Source organism: Heterodontus francisci, chromosome 17 (assembly GCF_036365525.1).
Source record: "Heterodontus francisci isolate sHetFra1 chromosome 17, sHetFra1.hap1, whole genome shotgun sequence".
NCBI lineage: Eukaryota > Metazoa > Chordata > Chondrichthyes > Heterodontiformes > Heterodontidae > Heterodontus > Heterodontus francisci.
In genome coordinates, this window is record NC_090387.1 from 38431404 (window position 1) to 38454166 (window position 22763).

Sequence of the window (22763 nt, forward strand, 5' to 3'; positions counted from 1 at the left end):
TGATTCCGCCCATAGACCAATTGATAGGGTCTGTATCCTCCAACCATCTGAAGTGAATTCTTCAGATGAACCGCCCATGCCAGGGCAGTTGCAACTTGCAGTTCGGCTGGTCAGCTAAGATTTTATGCAGCATTTCATTAACCACTGCGTGATTCCTTTCACAGAGCCCATTGCTGAAAGGACTTTCAGCTGCAGTATTCATAACCATAATGTTCATGTTTTCACACGTGTCTCTTAGCTCATCATTGGCAAATTCCCCTCCAATATCAGACAGAAACTTAGCTGGTGCCCCAAGTCCAGTCCCTATTCATTTTCTCTATAATTTTGTCGATAATCAATCTTTTGTCCTTGCTATTTATTGTTGTAGAAAGACTAAATCTAGTTGCTAGGTCTACAAAATGTAGAATGAAAATATTCTTGTCTTTGTCCTATATCTTTAAATCCATGGCAACTACCTTGTTAAAGTCACATACCAATGGAAGGCTGACAGTAAGACGGTTTGGCGTCCTCTGATACTTTTTACATTCACATTTCTCACTAATCTCTTCTGTTATCCTTGTATACTCTTCATCAATTCCACCTGCATCCTTGAGCAGGATTTTTAATCTCTGACAAGGAGGGTGAGCAAATTGCCTGTGTAACTTTAAGACAATTGCTTTTTATCTCTGATTAACACCTGATGCCATTAATATTATTCTAACACTCTGACTGGAAACATCAGGTTTTGTTAAGGATAATAATGCCCAGATTGGTTAAACTGCAAATTCACTGACTTTTCCAAAAACAATTGCCTTATCATGCTCCATATCAAGTTTCATTTGTGCCTTTTTCATTGAAGGCTTACTCAACAGTAAAGGGTATATCAGTGGCGACTACATCAGTACTGATAAAGTGCCTTACTCCAGCTATTTTACATGGAATTACTACTCTCTTCAGTGACTTCAATGCATTGTCATAACCAAACCTAAAGCTGGTCATACTTTTATACTCCTTAACCTGCATCGATCCTCACTACTTAAGTGAATCCAGATAACATTGTAACCAATCAGTTCCACATGCTATCGATATGCAAGCACTACCCAATAGAGCGCAATTGAACGAATCCGCAACGAACATATTCATCACAGTAACAAAAACTCCTCGTGACTAATACAATTCTGCCTCAGAATTCTCTGCAATTGTGTGTTATTTTGAGGAGTCTGCCCCTCCGCTTAGGGCAATTCATTGCATAATGCTCGCCACTTGGTAACAGACCCACCGCTGTCCATGTCTGCATTTTAAAGACATCTGCAAATGCGACATGAAGTCCTGTGACATTGATCACAAGTCGTGGGAGTCAGTTGCCAGCGATCAGCCAGAGCTGGAGGCAGCCATAAGGCGGGGAATGATACTTGAGTCACATCTGAGCACCTATTAACTGTTCCTCAGGCATTCCTGTTCCAATCCTGTCTTCCACTGTAATAGACAGACCTATCCTGGGATTCATTCACCTATGATTGCTGTTCCAATTTTGTCTCCCACTGTAATAGCCCTGCTAAAGGTGCTTTCATCCTCATTCCTCCTGTCTTTAACTCTTACATTGTAGTTATGTCTGCTTCCAGTATCTGGACCATTTCAAAATCTAGTAAACATTGAGTCCTCCATTCTTTGCGTCACTGCAGAATGCCCTGTTGTTCTACCAGGGCTGCAGGAAATGACTGTTTCCAGAATTTCTTTAAGGCAGAAGACATTTACTCCAACAGGGAGTCTTTGTCTAAGAACCAAACCCCAGTTCGAACCAGGAGCCTGTCATATGCAACACCCTAGCACAATCTAGTAATTTAAATGCTAGCACTGAACCAGGGATCTCCAAATTGAATTTCCTCAACCTTCTATACGGCCTGTTAAAGTCCATGAACATATTCCTCCATTGAATAACCATCTGTTTTCCAAAATCTATCAAAGTCTAACCATGCCTCATATGCATTCAATAGATCATTTTTCTTATAAATTTCAGCAAAAGAATTCTAACAGCAGATCCAACCCTTCATCAGTATCCAACTGACCAGCATCCAGTTCACAAAACACTTTACTTTTGATTTTACTTTTGGGAGGAAGTGACAACTCCAAGGCCATACCTTGTTTCTTGTTTGGTACAGATGTAATCCATGTCCACATTCATTCTTCTCGCACTACATTCTTCCACTGGTCATATGGTTCAGACGTGCTAGTGAGGCTAGAAACAGAGAGCGAGTGCAGCTGAACACGTGGCGACAGAGCTGGTGTAGGAGGGAGGGCTTCAGATATGTGGATCATTGGGATACCTTCTGGGAAGGTGGGACCTGTACAAGAAGGACGGGTTGCATCTGAACTGGAGGGGCACCAATATCCTGGGCGGGAGGTTTGCTAGCGCTCTTCGGGAGGGTTTAAACTAGTTTGGCAGGGGGATGGGAACCGGAGCTACGGATCAGTGGATAGGGTAGCTGTTGAACAGGCAGATACAGAGTGCAGAGAGTCTGTGAGGAAGGTTAGACAGTTGACAGGGCAAAGTTGCAGCCAGTATGATGGGTTGAAGTGTGTCTATTTTAATGCAAGAAGTGTCAGGAATAAGGGTGATGAACTTAGAACATGGATCAGTACTTGGAGCTATGATGTTGTGGCCATTACGGAGACTTGGATATCACAGGGCAGGAATGGATGTTCCGGGGTTTAGATGTTTCAAAAGGAATAGGGAGGGAGGTAAAAGAGGTGGGGGGAGTGGCATTGCTAATCAGGGATAGTTTCACAGCTGCAGAAAGGGAGGTCGTCGAGGAGAGTTTGTCCACTGAGTCAGTATGGGTGGAAGTCAGAAACAGGAAAGGAGCAGTCACTTTATTGGGAGTTTTCTATAGACCCCCCCCCAATAGCAACAGAGACACGGAGGAACAGATTGGGAGGCAGATTTTGGAAAGGTGCAGAAGTAACAGGGTTGTTGTCATGGGTGACTTCAACTTCCCTAATATTGATTGGAACCTCCTTAGTGCAAATAGTTTGGATGAGCAGTTTTTGTCAGGTGTGTCCAGGAAGGTTTCCTGACTCAATATGTAGATAGGCCGACTAGAGGGGAGGCTATGTTGGATTTGGTGCTTGGCAACGAACCAGGCCAGGTGGCAGATCTCTCGGTGGGAGAGCATTTCGGTGATAGTGATCACAACTCCCTGACCTTTACTATAGTCATGGAGAGGGGACAGGAGCAGACAGGATGGGAAAATATTTAATTGGGGGAGGGGAAATTACAATGCTATTAGGCAGGAACTGGGGAGCATAAATTGGAACAGATGTTCTCAGGAAATGCACGACAGAAATGTGGAGGTTGTTTAGGGAGCACTTGCTGCGACTGCTGGATAGGTTTATCCCGATGAGGCAAGGAAGGGATGGTAGGGTGAAGGAACCTTGGATGACGAGATGTGGAACCGCTAGTCAAGAGGAAGAAGGAAGCTTACTTAAGGTTGAGGAAGCAAGGATCAGACAGGGCTCTCGAGGGTTACAAGGTAGCCAGGAAGGAACTGAAGAATGGCCTTAGGAGAGCTAGAAGGGGACATGAAAAAGTCTTGGTGGGTAGGATTAAGGAAAATCCTAAGGCATTCTACACTTATGTGAGGAACAAGAGGATGGCAGAGTGAGGGTAGGGCCGATCAGGGATAGTGGAGGGAACTTGTGCCTGGAGTCGGAGGAGGTAGGGGAGGTCCTAAATGAATACTTTGCTTCAGTATTCACCAGTGAGAGGGACCTGGTCGTTTGTGAGGGACAGTGTGAAACAGGCTGATATGCTCGAACAGGTTGATGTTAAGAGGGAGGATGTGCTGGAAATTTTGAAAGACATGAGGACAGATAAGTCCCCGGGTCCAGACGGGATATACCCAAGGATATTACGGGAAGCGAGGGAAGAGATTGCCGCGCCTTTGGCGATGATCTTTGCGTCCTCACTGTCCACTGGAGTAGTACCAGATGATTGGAGGGTGGCAAATGTTATTCCCTTGTTCAAGAAAGGAATAGGGATAACCCTGGGAATTATAGACCAGTCAGTCTTACGTCGGTAGTGGGCAAATTATTGGAGAGGATTCTGAGAGACAGGATTTATGATTATTTGGAAAGCATAGTTGATTAGAGACAGTCAGTATGGCTTTGTGAGGGGCAGGTCATGCCTCACAAGCCTTATTGAATTCTTTGAAGATGTGACAAAACACGTTGATGAAGGAAGAGCAGTGGATGTGGTGTATATGGATTTTAGCAAGGCGTTTGATAAGGTTCCCCATGGTAGGCTCATTCACAAAGTAAGGAGGCATGGGATATACAGGGAAAGTTGACTGTCTGGATACAGACTTGGCTGGCCCATAGAAGACAGGGTGGTAGTAGATGGAAAGTATTCAGCCTGGAGCTCGGTGACCAGTGGTGTTCCGCAAGGGATCTGTTCTGGGACCTCTGCTCTTTGTGATTTTTATAAATGACTTGGATGAGGAAGTGGAAGGCTGGGTTAGTAAGTTTGCCGATGACACGAAGGTTGCTGGAGTTGTGGATAGTGTGGAAGGCTGTTGTAGGTTGCAAATGGACATGGACAGGATGCAGAGCTGGGCTGAGAAGTGGCAGATGGAGTTCAACCTGGAAAAGTGTGAAGTGATTCATTTTGGAAGGTTGAATTTGAATGCAGAATACAGGCTTAAAAACAGGATTCTTGGTAGTGTGGAGGAACAGAGGGATCTTGGGGTCCATGTCCATAGATCGCTCAAAGTTGCCACCCAAGTTGATAGGGTTGTTAAGAAAGCGTATGGTGTGTTGGCTTTCATTAACAGGGGGATTGAATTTAAGAGCCGCGAGGTTATGCTGCAGCTCTATAAAGCCCAGGTTAGACCACACTTGGAATATTGTGTTCAGTTCTGGTCGCCTCATTATAGGAAGGATGTGGAAGCTTTAGAGAGGGTGCAGAGGGGATTTACCAGGATGCTGCCTGGACTGGAGGGCATGTCTTACGAAGAAAGATTGAGGGAGCTGGGGCTTTTCTCATTGGAGCGAAGAAGGATGAGAGGTGACTTGATAGAAGGGTACAAGATGATGAGAGGCATCGATAGAGTGGATAGCCAGAGACTTTTTCCCAGGGTGGAAAGGGCTATCACCAGGGGACATAATTTTAAGGTGATTGGAGGAAGGTTTCGGGAGATGTCAGAGGTAGGTTCTTTACACAGAGAGTGGTAGGTGCATGGAATGCACTGCCAGCGTTGGTAGTAGAAGCAGATACATTAGGGACATTTAAGCGACTCTTGGATAGGTACATGGATGATAGTAGTATGAAGGGTAGGTAGTTAGTTTGATCCTAGAGTAGGTTAAAGGTTCGGCACAACATCATGGCCGAAGGGCCTGTTGTACTGTGCTGTACTGTTCTATGTTCTATAAGAGTACATCGGAGGGTAATCATACCCTGACAATTTAACTTGCTTTCTGCCATACTTTCCACAATAGCCCATGAGATTTTTGTTTTCTATATTGAAAAAAAAATCCTAGTTTCCAACCTTCAGCTTTAGGCAAGCTACCATGTTAAATTCCAGAAAACCTGTTATGGAAGGATAATACTGGAGCTTATCTTTACTCAGTTTCACATTTATTGTGCAGAGTAAAGGATCACAAACATGTAGCTCCTCACTCAAAACCCTCCTCCAGTCTCAGGAAGTGTCTGCTTATAAATGCTCAACTAAGACCCCAATTAACACCCTCCACCCGCATATAATAAAACAATTGATACACAATTAACAGGTTAACAAGGGAGAGAGAGAGACACAGAGAGAGAATGGGGGGGGGGGGGGGGGGGGGGGGGGGGGGGGGGGGGGGCGGAGAAGGACAGAGAGAAGGAGGAGAGAGAGGAGGAGGGGCAGAGAGAGAGGGGAGAGAGAGCCAGAGTCTCATAGTCAATTATTTATGGCACAGAAGCAGACCAATTTAGCCCATCAAGTCCATGCTGGCTCTCCACACAGCTATGCAGTCAGTCCCACTCCCCGGTTCAATCCCCGTAGCATTGTAAGTCTATTTCTCTCAGGTGGTCATCCAACTTCCTCTTGGAGTCATTGATCGTCTCCACTTCCATCAGCCTTGTGGGCAGCGAGTTCTAGATCATTACCACCTGCTACATAAAAAAGTGCTTCCTCATATTCCCTCTGCATCTTTTGCCCAAAACTTTCAATCTGTGTCCCCTAGTCCTAGAGGGGGGGGAGAGAGGGGAGGGGGGGAAGAGAGACAGAGAAAAACAGAGGGAGTGCAGGAAAAAGGGGGAGAGATCAAAGTCTCTCCTCCTGGCAGGTGGAAATCTATCCAGAATACTCTATATCATCTATATCAATCACTATATCAAGTATGCGAACAGGTATTGATTACTTATGCAAGCAAAAACAAGGCCGGTATGTCACTAAATCAGTTTTCAATATAGTGACGAGAAAGTAAGTCAATAAATTATTCTGCTCATTTAAAGCTTCTTCACATAAATGCACATTTGTTGTTGTTTTGATAGTAGAATAAATTTTTAATGCCTTTATCTTTCCAAAATCTGCTCACCAGCTCCCTATTCGGTCAAAAATTCCGTTAAAAAAAGTCGCACCACCCCCACCCACACAAAAAGTTTGGACACCCCTGTTCTAATCTAGTGCTGAGAGCTTGCACACCTGTTGTGTACTAGATTTACTAAGGGCCTGAAAAATATGTAAATTTGACTGCGTATCTGAAATGCCTGAACAGCACAACAAGGCTTGGAGCATATTTACAGTGACTGCTGCAAAAGAAGATGCTCCCTAGATATTGGTTCTTTGTGGCCTGATTTGTTCAGACCTGCTGTGCATTTTTCACCTGTGTTATTGTGACTTTGCTTTTGAGCTGTTTTACTACCTCTTGAAGCTGCATTCCATCTGCTAGCCTTGGCAGTTTTCCCAGAGATCTTTGATACTGCGTAAATGAGTATCCAGCTAGCTTTCCCTGTGTGTTCCCAGGTTATTGAGAAAAAGAAAGATTATCAGGGAAGGCGTGCAACACCATTGTATTTGCACCTTTGGCATTCAGCTAGGACTGTCCCTGGTGACCCCTCCCATCCGTACAGGGCCAGACAATCCTACTTGGACACACCTGAAGAGAATCTCTATGTATGCAGAGATTGTGATTCCCAAAGGAGGCTGTCACCAACCTATCTGACCTGTTCTTAAATATTGACATGATTTCTGCTTCAGCCACTAACTCAGTGCATTACACAGCCTCACAAACCACTGTGTAGAAAGGTTTTCCTGCTCTCTGAAACCTCTTATGTCTAATCTTGTATCTATGGACCCCTAACCCCCACTGCCACCCCTTTATTGTACAGGAAGGGCTCCATTCCATGTATGTGCTGCTGGTGTATTGCCATTGCATGTGAATGCTAATGAGCATAATTCTTTCATTTTATACCAATTACTGTGCCACAATTATTTTGAGGACCAGAAAGACCACAAGGGAACTTTGGGGCTATGACGACAGCCATAGTTGCTTGCTGCTTTAAGATATCCAACAAGAAGACCTGAAAGGTGATGCAATAAGGAAAATTATGGCAACAGGGCTCTGGTGAAACAGTAGATCTGCATCCTAAAGCAAAAGAGGCCTGCACTGATCAAAGAGAGTATTGCAATACAAGCCAGCCAAGGTGTCCAAAATTATTGTTACCTACTATCTGTTATGCAACTTTGTCCAACAAAGGAGCCTTGCCATGGAACAGGCAGGAGGATACAGAGAGCAACAACCAAAGGAAGAAAACCCTGGTCAGAAGACAGGTTTTGTGACTCAACAAGAATTTCATGGCAGACTCAAATTAGCAAAACACCTGAAGTATCCAATGTACAGCAATAATTCTGCATGTGTCCAATACCATGGCCTTATAAAGCAGTGCCCCATCCATGAATCAAGATCCTGAAATACCTTTGCATTGCTTTACAATGTATTGTCCTCCATCCCAACTGAGTTCTGTCAGCACATTAGAGTACCAATTTAACCTGCTCTAAAATTGTGTATTGCATATGTATTTCCCCCTTCAAAGACACATATCATTAACTTTTTATCAAGGCCTGTGTCTTGCTTCCAGTATAACTGGATGATTTCAGAACATTGTGTACAATAGACGAGTTAATGAGAAAGATATAAAAACTGGAAATGCTCAGCAGGTCTGGCAGCATCTGTGGAGACAGAAACAGAGTTAACATTTCAGGTTGATGGTCTCCTAATGACAGGTCATTGACTTGAAACATGAATTCTGTTTCTTTCTCCACAGATGCTGCTACACCTACTGAACATTTCCAGCATTTTCTGTTTTATTTCAGATTTCCAGCAACTGCAGTATTTTTATTTTGTATTAATGAGAAAGATATAATGGTTATCTATTCACGAGCTAATATTAAGTCAGTTTCTGCAAAACACTTGGAATCCAGAATTCAGGATCCAATTAGTGAGCATTTAGAGTGCATGGATTAACTGAGGATAGCCATCCTGGATTTGTTAAAGGCAAATCTTGTTTAACAAGTTTAATAAATGCGAAGAAATATAGCAACTTGGATAGAAAATTATTTGATGATGGACAGGAAGCAAAGGAATGGAGTTAATGAATGTTGCTTGGATTGGAGAAAGGTAAAAAGTAGTGTACCCCAGGGGTCAATGCTGAGGTAACTTTTGTTATTGAAAGTTGTTTGTGTGTGTGTTATAGATTTGGGTGTAAGCAGCACAAAACGAACATTTGCTGATGACACAAAAGTAGGGGTTTTGACAAATAGCAGTGGGGCCGTGAAATACTGGATTCGTGAAAAACAGATTCGGGGAATGGGCAGTCAGGTGGTAGATGTAATTTAAAGCAGAGAAAAACGACAGTGAATTTTGGAAGGAAAATGAAGAATGGAAGTATAAACTCCATGGAAAAGAACTAAAGGGTGTGGAGGAACAGAGAGACCAGAGGTTTAATAGATAATCCCTTGATAGAGTGAGGGAATGTTGATAAAGCCATAGAAAGAGCCAATGGTAATTATAGGTTTTCTAATTAAAAGCATAAAGTTTAAGCATTTTAGGCAAAGGTAGGCAATACTTAAGAATATTGTGCGCAATTTTGAGCACTGAATTATAGAAAACAAAGGCTTACTCCTCTGCTTGCAAAGTCAATGATGAGTATTTATAATTTTAAATTGTGAAACAAGAAGATGAGAAAAGGGGTTAGGAGAAATTTATTCAGGAAATCTCTTATTCAAGTATGAGGTCCTTTGCCACAGGGAATTACTGAGACAATGAATTTGAATCTGTACATCTTTTTTAAAAAAATGAAATTTAATACAAGATGTACTGCAGCAGCTCACCAAAGCTTCTTCAGCACCATCTCCCAAACCCATGGACTCTACCATCTAAAGGACAAGTGTAGCAGGCACATGGAACACCATCACCTCCAAATCACACACCCATCCTAACATGAATTAAATTTTGCAAGGCCAACATGGGCGGCACAGTGGTGCAGTGGTTAGCACCACAGCCTCACAGCTCCAGCGACCCGGGTTCGATTCTGGGTACTGCCTGTGCGGAGTTTGAAAGTTCTCCCTGTGACCGCGTGGGTTTTCGCCGGGTGCTCCGGTTTCCTCCCACAGCCAAAGACTTGCAGGTTGATAGGTAAATTGGCTGTTATAAATTGATCCTAGTATAGGTAGGTGGTAGGGGAATTGAGGGAAGGTGGGGATGTGAGAGGGTAATGGGATTAATGTAGGATTAGTATAAATGGGTGGTTGATGGTCGGCACAGACTCAGTGGGCCGAAGGGCCTCTTTCAGTGCTGTATCTCTTAAAAAAAAACATTTATTGCACATCTGTAGTTGCCCTTAAAGCTGGTGGTGAGACTCGTCCTTGAGTCTCTTCAGTGAAGGTGAAAGTATTCCACAGTGCTATTTTGGGAGGGTCTTTTTTAATTAATTCTTGGGAATGTGAGCATCGCTGGCAAGGCCAGTATTTATTGCCCATTCCAAACTGACCTTCAGAAGGTGGTGGTGAGTTACCAGTCCATATGTTTCAGGTCTACCCACAGTGCTTTTCTTTTCCTGTAGCTGTTGATACAACTGCTTGCTAGGCCATTTCAGAGGGCAGTTAAAAGTCAATCACATTGCTGTTGGTCTGGAGTCATGTGTAGGCCAGACTGAGTAAGGATGGCAGATTTCCTCCCCTGCAGCACATCAGTGAACCAGGTGAACTTTGACAACAATCTGGTAGTTTCATGATCATTATTAATGAGGCTAACATTTTATTGTAGATTTATTATTTAATTAAATTTAAATTCCCCCAGCTGCTGTGGTGGAATATGAACGCCTATCTCCATAGCATTAGTCCGGGCCTGTGGTTTACTAGTCCAGTAACATTACCACTATGCTACCGTCCTCATCGACAATGAAGAGACAGTGATAGACGTCCATGTCAGGATGTTGTGCAACTTGAAGGTGATGATGTTCCCACGTGCCCGCTACCTTTGTCCTTTTAGGTGTTAAGAGATTGTGGGTTTGGGAGGCAGTGACGAAGAAGCCTTGGCGGGTTGTGGTTGGACATCCTGTGGATAGGATACACTCCAGTCACGGTGCACTGTTGGTGGAGGGAATAGATGTTTCGGTTGATGGATGAATTACCAATCAAGTTGACTGCTTTGTCGGATATTGTTAAGCTCCTTGAGTGTTGTTGGAGCTGCACCCATCCAGGCAAGTGGAGAGTATTCCATCACACTCCTGACTTGTGTCTTGCAGGTAGTGGAAAACTAGTTGCAGCAGAATACCTAGCCTGTAAATACTGTATTAACCTCAGCATTTATGTGGCGCGTCCAGTTAGGTTTTTAGTTAATGGTGACCACCAGAATGTTAACGGTGGGAGAATTAGTAAGTTTGCAGATGACACCAAAATTGGTGGTATAGTGGGCAGTGAAGAAGGTTGTCTAAGGTTACAACAGGATATAGATCAACTGGGAAAGTGGGCAAAGGATTGGCAAATGGAATTTAACGCAGACAAGTGCGAAGTGATGCATTTTGGGAAGTTAAACCAGGGCAGGACATATACAGTGAATAGCAGGGCCCTGGGGAGTGTCGTTGAGCAGAGAGACCTTGGGGTGCAAGTACATAGTTCCCTGAAAGTGGCAGCACAAGTAGACAGGGTGGTGAAGAAGGCGTATGGCATGCTTGCCTTCATCGACCGAGGCATTGAGTACAAGAGTTGGGACGTCATGTTACAGTTGTACATACGTTGGTTAGGCCGCATTTGGAGTACTGTGTGCAGTTCTGGTCGCCGCACTACAGGAAAGATGTGATTAAGCTAGAGAGGGTGCAGAAAAGATTCACAAGGATGTTGCCTGGTTTGGAGGGCTTGAGTTCTAAAGAGAGATTGGATAGGCTGGGTCTGTTTTCCCTGGAGCGAAGGAGGCTGAGAGGGGACATGATAGAGGTATATAAAATTATGAGAGGCATAGATAGGGTAGATAGCCAGAGTCTGTTTTCCATGGTAGGGGTGACTAAAACTAGAGGGCTTAGATTTAAGGTGAAAGGAAGGAGGTTTAAAGGGCATCAAAGGGATACATTTTTCACACAAAGAATAGTGGGTATCTGGAATGAGCTGCCAGAGGAGGTGGTGGAGGCAGGAACAGTAGCAACGTTTAAGAGGCATCTGGACAGGTACTTGAATGAGCAAGGCATTGAGGGATATGGAATTAATGCAGCCATGTGGGAATAGTATAGATAGGCATTATGGTCGGCGTGGACGCGGTGGGCTGAAGGGCCTGTTTCTATGCTGTACGACTCTATGAGAATTTGGCAATGGTAGTGCTGTTTTGAGGTGGTTATATTCTCTCTTGTTGGTGATAATCATTACCTGGCACTTGTGTGGTGCGAATGTTACTTGCCAATTATCAGACCGAGCCTGAATGTTGTCCTAGTCCTGCTGCACGTAGACATGGACTGTTTCATTATCTGAGGAATTGTGAATAGAGCTGAAAACTCTGCAATCATCAGCGGACAGCCCCACTTTTGATCTATGGAGGGAATGTCATCGATGATGCAGCTGAAGATAGTCGGGCCTAGGATGTTGCCCTGAGGAATTCCTGCAGCGATGTTCTGAGAGTGAAATGATTGGCTTATAACAACTACCGCCATCTTCCTTTCTACTAGGTATAACTTGAGCCACTGAAGAATTTTCCCCATAGAACAGTACAGCACAGTACAGGCCCTTCGGCCCACGATGTTGTGCCGAACATTTAACCTACTCTAATATCAAACTAACTACCTACCCTTCATTCTACTATCATCCATGTACCTATCCAAGAGTCGCTTAAATGCCCCTAATGTATCTGCTTCTACTACCACCGCTGGCAGCGCATTCCACGCACCCACCACTCTCTGTGTAAAGAACCTACCTCTGACATCTCCCCGAAACCTTCCTCCAATCACCTTAAAATGATGCCCCCTGGTGATAGCCCTTTCCACCTTGGGAAAAAGTCTCTGACTATCCACTCTATCGATGCCTCTCATCATCTTGTACCCCTCTATCAAGTCACCTCTCATCCTTCTACGCTCCAATGAGAAAAGCCCTAGCTCCCTCAATCTTTCTTCGTAGGACATGCCCTCCAGTCCAGGCAGCATCCTGGTAAATCTCCTCTGCACCCTCTCTAAAGCTTCCACATCCTTCCTATAATGAGGCGACCAGAACTGAACACAATATTCCAAGTGTGGTCGAACCAGGGCCTTATAGAGCTGCAGCATAATCTCGCGGCTCTTAAACTCAATTCCCCTGTTAATGAAAGCCAACACACCATACGCCTTCTTAACAACCCTATCAACTTGGGTGGCAACTTTGAGCGATCTATGGACATGGACCCCAAGATCCCTCTGTTCCTCCACACTACCAAGAATCCTGTCTTTAAGCCTGTATTCCGCATTCAAATTCGACCTTCCAAAATGAATCACTTCACACTTTTCCAGGTTGAACTCCATCTGCCACTTCCCATGATCTGCATTGACTTTAGTTTCACCAAGGCTTGTTCTTAGGGCTCTTTAATGCCACTCTCAATAGCATGCTGCCTAAACATCCAGGACAGTTACTCTCACATCTTTCTGGAATTCTGCTTTTTTGTCCATATTTGGACCACAGCTGTAATGAGGTCTGAAGCTGAGTTGCCATGGTGGAAGCCAGATTATCAGTGAACAAGTTATTGGTGAATAAGTGCTGCTTGATAGCACTGTTAACGAAATCTTCCATCAATTTGCTGATGATTGAGAATAGACTAATGGGACAGTAATTGACTGGGTTGGATCTGCCCTGCTTTTTGTGGAAAGGACATACCTGGACAATTTTCCACATTATCAGGTAGTTGCCAGTATTGTAGCTGCACTTGAACAGCTTGACTAGAGATGCAATCAGTTCTGGAGCACGTCTTCAGTACTATATCTGGAATGTTGTTGGGACCCATAGGCCTTGCTGTGGACAGTGCATTCAGCCACTCCTTTAATGGTTGCCCTAAGTATTATTCCCAGGTTCCTTCAGACTTCCTGTCCCATCCTAGGTTACGGAGGTGAGTATGGTACATAGGGTGGAAATGCATCTGTCGGAAGCTGTTTGGAAGAGGAGGGAACATTTCAAGGGGTTTACCTTATGTGAAGTATTGCAATATCTGGAGGTAGTGCTTCATCTGAAGGTATTGCTCATGCTGGCAGAGCTGAAAAGTGGAACAGCAATTTGGAGGAAGTGTCCTAAACTGGTGACCACCCTCTCCCCCCCCCCCCCCCCCCGCCCACCACCCCCTAATTGTGCCAAGTGCTGCACTGTATGGTTTAAAGAAAAGAAAATAAGCATTTGAAGCAGAGGAAATTGTAGGGCTATAGGAAAATGCAGGGCAGTGAGATTAGTAAAGAGCTGTCACACATAGGGCTGGATTTTAATCGCCCGCCAGCGATCTCGGCGGCGAGCTAAAAAAATGGCGGCCTGCCCGTGCGGGCCACACGCCAAAGAGCTGCTGCTATATCCTGCGCGGCGGCTTATTTAAATAGCCAGGGCACCCCCTCCCCCCCCCTCGCCCAATCACATGGAGGGGGCAGGCTGTCTGTCTCCAGAAATGGTGTCAGCTGCCTGTGCACAGGTGCTGGTGCCTTTTTGAAGAGCAGCCAGCCCTGTCGGCACATTTAAATTTTTCAAGAAGTACCCCCCCACCCCCCCAAATTAAATACATTTATAACACCCCTTCACCCCTTTCTTACCCCCATAACAATTACATTAACTATTTGTCCTTCCCCCTCCAAAACACTTACCTTTTGCATCTGACTTTCGCCTCCGCCCCCCCCCCCCCACCAAAACTGCACAAAGTTTAAGGTTTCAACCCTTTCCACCATCCCCTACATCCATTACATTTACTTGACCCCGTTTTCCCCCCCCCCCACCCCACTCCTTTCCCCACCAGTGTGGCGCCGCGTTTCCCTGGACGGGGATCTGAAGGCGCGCAAGTGTCAGCCGCCGCGCTAAAGATCACGGCAGGCCCTCAACATTGCAGGTAAGTTTCTTTAAATGTATTCATTTTATTGATTTCAGTATGTTAATTGTGGTCCCATCGCCCAGCGGCAGGGGAGCCGCCATGGAGTTTTGCCGCCGCCGGGAGGATCGAGCTGGGCCCTCATGGCATCAAGGTCCATGGCGGGCCTCATCCGGAGCCATCTTCATACAATGGGCTGAATGGCCTCTTTTGCTGCTGCAAAGTTTTGTGGAACTAGCTACGGAATCTGCACTTATCTAATTATGGCCTCTTGAGCCAATTTTTAATTGCTCCAGCAATGGTGGCCATACCTTCAGCTCTGAAGGCCCTAAGCTCTGGAATTCCCTCCCTAAACTTTCCTACCTCTCTAACTCTCTTTCCTCCTTAATGGCGTTCCTCAAAACCTACCTTTCTGCCCAAGCTTTTTGACCATTGGCCATAATATCACCTTATGTGGCTCAGTGTCCAATTCTGCTTTATAACGTTCCTGTGAAGCACCTTGGGACATCTTATTATGTTAAATGCACCATATTAGCACAAGTTATTGATGATGATTAGGAAAAGCTTCCAGTGGAAGTAATCCTGTAGTACAAATGGAATATGAGTTCTGCCTCCGTTTAATGACTTCAGTTTTAATGAGGATGTTGTTGTAGTGCCATATCAATACGTTGCATTTAAAGAGTTGGAAAGAATCATGTTCATCTCACCCTGTCAGGGCCAATTACAGGGAGAAGAAACCTAAAACAAAATATATACATTCCCTAAAATTACTAATCACTTGATAAATTATTTGCAGAAACATCAGTGACAGAAGAAATAGTCTGATTGTCAAATGTCATGAATAGTCAAGAAATTATAACATGAAAATGTATATCTTTCTTTACCCAAAATGTAGTTAATTGTATATACCTGCAGGACACAGCAGTTGATTTCTTTAACTTTGATCCCACCTGCATGATTCCACCTTGTTTGGATTACTGGACATACCCTGGTTCTCTGACCTCACCACCTCTGACTGAATGTGTCACCTGGGTCATTATGAAGGACCCCATCGAAGTTAGTCCTGAACAGGTAATGTTTCTAATTGCTTCTTAATTACTACATGTATGCGCTCCAAGACATTGTAAAAGACAATGCTAAGGCCACAGTTAGAATAGTGTGTGCAATTTTGAACAACTCATTATAGAAAGGACATTAGCGTTATTAGGGTGGAAACTACATAGCACTGGATTGCCAGTTTGAACTGGGCACGAGGAATGATCCATGTTGATGAAGAGGGAGGCTCGATGATTGGAAGTTGGTCCTCCGACCTCAACTAAATATTGAGGTTGAACTGCCACAGGCAGCTTGCCTAGCAGAAGCATGCAATATTGGGCTATCTGCCCTCCGATAACTTCCAGATGGGGTGGGAGGCAATTGTGGCTAGCAGTGACCATTGGGAGTATGTGGAGTTCTTCCTGGCTCCACAGAAATTTTTACAAAATATCATATATCCTTTTATGGTAGCAGCTGATGGCTAGGCCAGAACTATATCCCAAATTCTGAGATGGTCTGCAACCCAAAGCAACCCAATTTCTGTATGTGTCCTTAAACATGTGCAGGAGTCCCCTGAGTCAATCTTGCTTGCTTACCTGTTTTCCATTTTGGATACTGGTGAGAGCGGTGGTTCCTCGGGGGAGTGCAACCAGAGCAAAGTCCGTGGCACCATGGGTGGCTCAGCTGCACAGGAAGGGAGGACGAAAAGTGGAAGAAAAATAGTGATATGGGATTCAATAATCAGGAGATCAGACAGGCGTTGCTGCGGCATTTAACGTGACTCCAGGATAGTGTGTTGCCTCCCTGGTCCCAGGGTCAAGGATGTCACGGAGCAGCTGCATGACATCCTTCTGGGAGTGGGTGAACAGCCAGAGGTTGTGCTCCACATTGGTACCAGTGACATAGGTAGGAAGAGGGATGAGGTCCTGAAAGCAATTTTTAGGGAGTTAGGAAGAAAATTAAAAAGCAGGACCTCCAAAGCAGTAATCTCTGGATTACTCCCAGTGCCACGTGCCAGTGAGCATGGAAATAGGAGGATTGATCGATTGAACAGGTTGCTGGAGAATTGGTGCAGGAAGGTGGGCATCAGATTTCTGAGGCAACTGGGACAGGTTCTGGGGCACGTGGGATCTGTACAAGGTGGAGAGGCTTATACCTTAACAGGACCGGAACGAATTTCTTTGCAGGGAGATTTGCTAGTGCTGTTGGGGAGGGTTTAAACTAGCTTGTCGGGGGAAGGGAACCTGAGGGGTAGCTCAAATTGGAAGGAAGTAAAGCTGGTAAGAGGAGGTAGAAAAGTAGCAAGTGACATTAGAAGGCAGGCAAAACAAAGGCGAGCATCAACTAAGCTTAGAATGTAGAATGTCAAGAAGACAAGATTAAGGGCACTGTACCTGAATGCACACAGCACTTGCAGCAAGGTAGATGATTTAAAGGCCCAAATAGAGGTAAATGGGTATGATCTAATTGCCATAACAGAAACGTGGCTATCGGGTGACCAAGACTGGGAACTGAATATTCAAGGATATTCAACATTTAGGAAGTACAGGTAAAAGAGGTGGTGTTGCACTGATATTAAGGGATTGGGGTCAGTACATTAGTAAGGGAGGAGCTCAGATCGGAAGAACAAAATGTGGAATCTGTTTGGGTGGAGCTAAGAAACAGCAAGGGGCAGCAAACATTGGTTGGAGTTGTTTATAAACCACCAAACCGTAGTGGTCGTGTGGGGCATGGTATTAATCAGGAGATTAGAGAAGCATGTGGCTTGGGTAATACAGTAATCATGAGTCACTTCAATCTGCATATGGACTGGGTAAACCTAATGAGCACTAATGCTGTGGAAAACGAGTTTCTGGAGTGTGTTAGGGATGGTTTCTAGAGTAGTATGTTGAGGACATGACTAGAGAACAGGCTGTTTTAGATTTAGTGTTATGTAATGAGAAAGGGCTAATTAATAATCTTGTTGTAAAAGAACCTTTAGGGATGAGTGACGATAATATGATAGAATTTTACATTATGTTTGAAAGTGAGGTAATTCAATCTGAAGCCAGGGTGTTAAATTTGAACAAAGGAAATTATGAAGGTATGAGGGGCAAATTGGCTGAGGTGGATTTGGAAAATACATTAAAAAGTATGACAATACATAGGCAATGGATAGTCTTTAAAGAAATTTTTTTTATTCATTCATGGGATGTGGGCGTCGCTGGCTAGGCCAGCATTTATTGCCCATCCCTAATTGCCCTAACTGAGTGGCTTGCTAGACCATTTCAGAGGGCATGTAAGAGTCAACCACAGTGCTGTGGGTCTGGAGTCACAGTAGGCCAGACCAGGTAAGGACAGCACATTCCCTTCGCTAAAGAAATATTACATTGTTTACAGCAACTATACATTCCTTCAAGGCACAAAAACACCAAAAGTAAAGAAGTTAAGGATTATATAAGAACAGGCTTATAAAGTTGCCAGAAATAGTAGTAAACCTGAGGACTCGGAGGATTTTAGAATACAGCAAAGGAGGATGAAGAAACTGATAAAGAAAAGGAGAATAGGATATGAATGTAAGCTAGCAAAAAATATAAAAACAGACTGTAAAAGCTTCTACAGGTATGGAACAAGGAAACGTTTGGCTAAGACAAATGTGGGTCCATTACAGGCAGTCAGAAGAATTTATAATGGGGAAGAGAGACATGGCAGAGAAGCTAAATGATTACTTTGTGTCTGTCTTCACTCAGGAAGATACAAGAAATCTCCCAGAATTAGAGATCCAAGGGATTAGGGGGAATCAGGAATTGAAGGAAATTAGTATTAGTAAGAAGGTTGTATTGGAGAAATTAGTGGGGCTGAAGGTTGATAAGTCCCCAGCCCTGATATTCCACATCCCAAAGTGTTAAAAGAGGTATCTATGCAGATAATGGATACATTAGTCATCATCTTCCAAAATTCTATCGATTCTGGAGCGGTTTCTGCAGCTTGGAAGGTCGCAAATGTCACCCCAGTATTTAAGAAGGGAGGGAGAGAGAAAACAGGGAATTACAGACCTGTTAGCCTTACATCAGTCATTGGGAAAATGCTAGAATCTATTCTAAAAGATGTTATAAATGGAAACTTTGATAATAATGATTTCATTGAGCATAGTCAACATGGATTTATGAATGGGAAATCATGTTTGACAAACCTGTTGGAGTTTTTTGAGGACGTTTGTAACAGAATTGATAAAGGGGAGTCAGTGGACGTGGTCTACTTGGATTTTCAGGCTTTTGATTAAGTCCCCCACAGAAGGTTGGTTAGCAAAATTAAAGCACATGGGATAGGAGGTAATATCCTGGCATAGATTAAGGATTGGTTAACAGGCAGAAAGCAGAGAGTAGAAATAAACGGGTCATTCTCACGTTGGCAAGCTGTGACGAGTGGGGTACTGCAGGGATCAGTGCTTGGTCCCCAGTTGTTCACAATATATTTCAATGATTTGGATGTGGGGACCAAATGTAATATTTCCAAGTTTGCGGATGACACAAAACAAGGTGGGAATGTGTGTTGTGAGAAAGATGCAAAGCTGCTTTAAGGGGGTTTGGACAGACTTAGTGAGTGGGCAAGAACGTGGCAGATGGAATATAATGTGGAAAAATGTGAGGTTATCCACTTTGGTAGGAGGATTAGATGTGCAGGGTATTTCTTTGGTAAGAGATTAGAAAGTGTAAATGTACAAAGGGACCTGGGTGTCCTTGTCAATAAGTCACTGAAAACTAACATGCAGGTGCAGCAAGCAATTAGGAAGGCTAATGGTATGTTAGCCTTTATTGCAAGAGGATTTGAGTACAAGAGTAGTGAAGTCTTGCGTCAATTGTATAGAACCTTGGTTAGACCGCATCTGGAGTACTGTGTGCAGTTTTGGTCCCCTTACCTTCGGAAGGATATTATTGCCATTGAGGGAGTGCAATGAAGGTTCACCAGACTTGTTCCCAGGATGGTGGGACTGTCCTATGAAGAGAGATTGGGGAAACTGGGCCTGTATTCTCTAGAGTTTCGAAGAAGGAGGGGTGATCTCATTGAAACCTACAAAATACTTAAAGGGATAGACAGGGTAGATGCAGGTAAGATGTTTCCCCTGGTTGGGGAGACTAGAACCAGGGGACACAATTTCTAAATAAGGGGGAAGCCACTTAGGACAGAGATGAGGAGAAGTTTCTTTACTCAGACTGTTGTGAATCTTTGGAATTCTCTACCCCAGAGGGCTGTGGAAGCTCAGTCACTAAGTATGTTTAAAGCAGAAATAAAAACAAGAAATGCTGGAACCTCTCAGCAGGTCTGGCAGCATCTGTGAAAAGAGAAGCAGAGTTAATGTTTCGGGTCAGTGGCCCTTCTTCGGAACTGACAAATGTTAGAAAAGTCACAGGTTATAAGCAAGTGAGGTGGGGGTGGGGCAAGAGACAAAGGAGAAGGTGTAGATTGGACAAGGCCACATAACTGACCAAAAGGTCATGGAGCAAAGGCAAACAATATGTTAATGGTGTGTTGAAAGACAAAGCATTAGTACAGATTAGGTGTTAACGGACTGAATATTGAACAGCAGCAATTGCAAACCTGAAAAAAAACAGTGGGTAAGCAAACTGAACAAACTAAGATGAAGTGAAATAAATGCAAAAAAAAGATTGTAAAAAATGAAAAAAAGAAAAAATAACTAAATATGAAAGTAAAATGGGGGGCTGTCATGCTCTGAAATTATTGAACTCAATGTTCAGTCCGGCAGGCTGTAGTGTGCCTAATCGGTAGACCCGAAACGTTAACTCTGCTTCTCTTTTCACAGATGCTGCCAGACCTGCTGAGTGGTTCCAGCATTTCTTGTTTTTATTTCAGATTTCCAGCATCCGCAGTATTTTGCTTTTATTTTAATGTTTAAAGCAGAGATTGACAGATTTCTAAATACAAATGACATAAGGGGATATGAGGATCATTTGGGGAAAAAAGGTATTGAAGTGGAAGATCAACCATGATCATATTAAATGGTGGGGCAGGCTCGATGAGCTAAATGGCCTACTCCTGCTGCTGTGTTCCTATGTTAGGCCGTTCATCGGCATATGCATAATTTGGGTCATGTCCTTTCTTATATCATTGAACTTTTCTTATTTTCCATCCTGCATGCTTATCTTTCACTCTTGATCATTATTCTTTTCCATTTTCACATTCAGCCTAAAGATGCTACAGTAGTTGTTCTCCAATTCACACATCAGTAATTTGTCCCATTACATTCTGAAGAAATAATAAAGCTTCTTTCTTGTTGGTCTAGAAATGTATTGATCTCTGAAGCAATTTTGGATTTTCTTTAACTTTCCCAGTTTGACCACACACATTTTTTTTATCTCAATGCATTTTACCCGATATTACTATCCTGTTCTTGCATTATCTTCTGACCAGTCCACAAATATCCCACTGTCTAATTTTGACCGTTTGATGGCCTATAATGCATATTGAGAATTCTATAATTTCCCTTCATCTTCCTTAACTCTATTTACATGGATTCTGTCCGAATATAACCCCAAGAATATCCTTGCATTCTACTGCTGGGATAGGATTCTTTTTTTAATACTGTCACCCCAGTGTCTTTTTTTTCCTGAAAAAATTCTTAAACTTGTAAAGAACTTTGGTTAGACTATACTTGGAGTACTGTGAACAGTTTTGATCTCCATATTATAAAAAGGATATAGAGGCACTGGAAAAGGTGCAAAAAAGATTTACTAGAATGATACCGAACTATCAAGAAAGACTGAACAGGCTGGGTCTTTTTTTCTCTAGAAAAGAGAAGACTGAGGGGTGACCTGATACAAGTCTTCAAAATTATGAACTGATTATATATAGGTTTGATAGGATAGACATCGAGAAGATATTTCCACCTGCGGGTGAGATTAGAACTAGGAGCCATAAGTATAAGATAGTCATGAATAAATCTGGTAGGAAAGTCAGGAGAAACTTCTTTCCCCAGAGAGTGGTTAGAATGTGGAACTCACTACCATATGGCATATTTGAGGCAAATAGCATTGATGCATTCAATGAGAAGTTAGATAACCATATGAGGCAGAAAGGAATAAAAGGACATGTTGATGAGGTTTGATGAAGAGGGGTGGGAGGAAACTCTTGTGAAGCATAACCGGAGTGAACCTGTTGGGGCTGAATGCCCTGTTTCTGAGCTGTAAATACTTTGTAATTAATACAAATGAAATCATCTCACATGGACCATTGCAGTCAGTAGCCTGCATTCCACATTGCTCGCTTCCCAAACATTGGACTGGATTTTGTGCTGGAGGCGGGGATCCTGTCACTGGGCCGAAAAGACAGCGGGAACCCCATCTCTGCCTTTACATGGCTCCCACCCCCACCCTGGAGCGATCCTCTGGTCTTTTTGAATCTGCCTCCAAGAGCTGCCAGCCAATCAGAAGGCTGGCTGCTTCGCAATATTGGCAGCGCCACTGGAAGCGGTGGCCACTGCTGGTACTGCAGAGATCTGGACACAGGCCCATTGGTGGAACTTTGGAACAGAGGCAGATGAGGCGCGATCGCCAGGGCCAATCTGGAAGGCCCCGGTGAGGGGGGATGTGGGGGGTAGTCGTGCAATCCAGGGGGAGGGGTGGTATGTGGGGTAAATCTGTTCCCAAATTGCCCACGAGGGAGGGACCCCCCCTCCCCAAACCCACAGAGAGGGCGTCTCATTTTACAAGGCGTCCTGCCTGCGTGGCAGAGGCCCTCCCCCTGCTGGTAAGATTAATAGGCCACTTAAGGGCCTCAATTGTCCTCTAGGCAGGAAGGCTGTCGTCTGCCTAACCTGCCTCTGGGCAGATTGCTGGGCGACAAGCCCTCTGTCCCACCACCCGTCGCGATACTCCGTGCCCCCACCCCCGCCTCAGGATGCCTCACAAAATCCAGGCCATTAAATGTTTTTCCCACTGTGCACATACTTGAAGGTAGCATCAATGCGAACAATGAACTGCTTCATGATAGCCATTTCCATAATATCTGTTGAATGAGAAACAGCAACAGGCAGGAGATGAGCTGGACATGAAAGGCGAAGCACTATGAATTGTCATTTAGATTCACACTTTACAATTTAAGATTGTACTGTTTGTTTCAAAGTTATGATTGCAGACAATGCAAGTGTATCATTATTTGCAGAAGTGATGGAATATAGATCGGCCAACCAAAATGCAGGCTTCTTTGTT

The 22763-nt window shown here is 43.9% G+C and overlaps 1 protein-coding gene across 3 annotated transcripts in view; it reads left to right on the top strand.

Moving 5' to 3' along the window:
• The window catches only part of ca5a (carbonic anhydrase Va), a 78915-nt gene that overhangs the window by 49999 nt on the left and 6153 nt on the right, over positions 1–22763 (top strand). Inside the window, exon 6 of one of the 3 annotated variants that reach the window (XM_068049298.1) lies at positions 15568–15594. The exons of 1 other annotated variant lie outside the window; for it this stretch is intronic. In XM_068049298.1, the coding sequence (XP_067905399.1) occupies positions 15568–15594 (27 nt within the window). Of the gene's footprint in view, positions 1–15438; positions 15595–22763 lie in introns of all 3 variants that reach the window. One more of the 3 variants, XM_068049296.1, reaches the window with a different exon arrangement.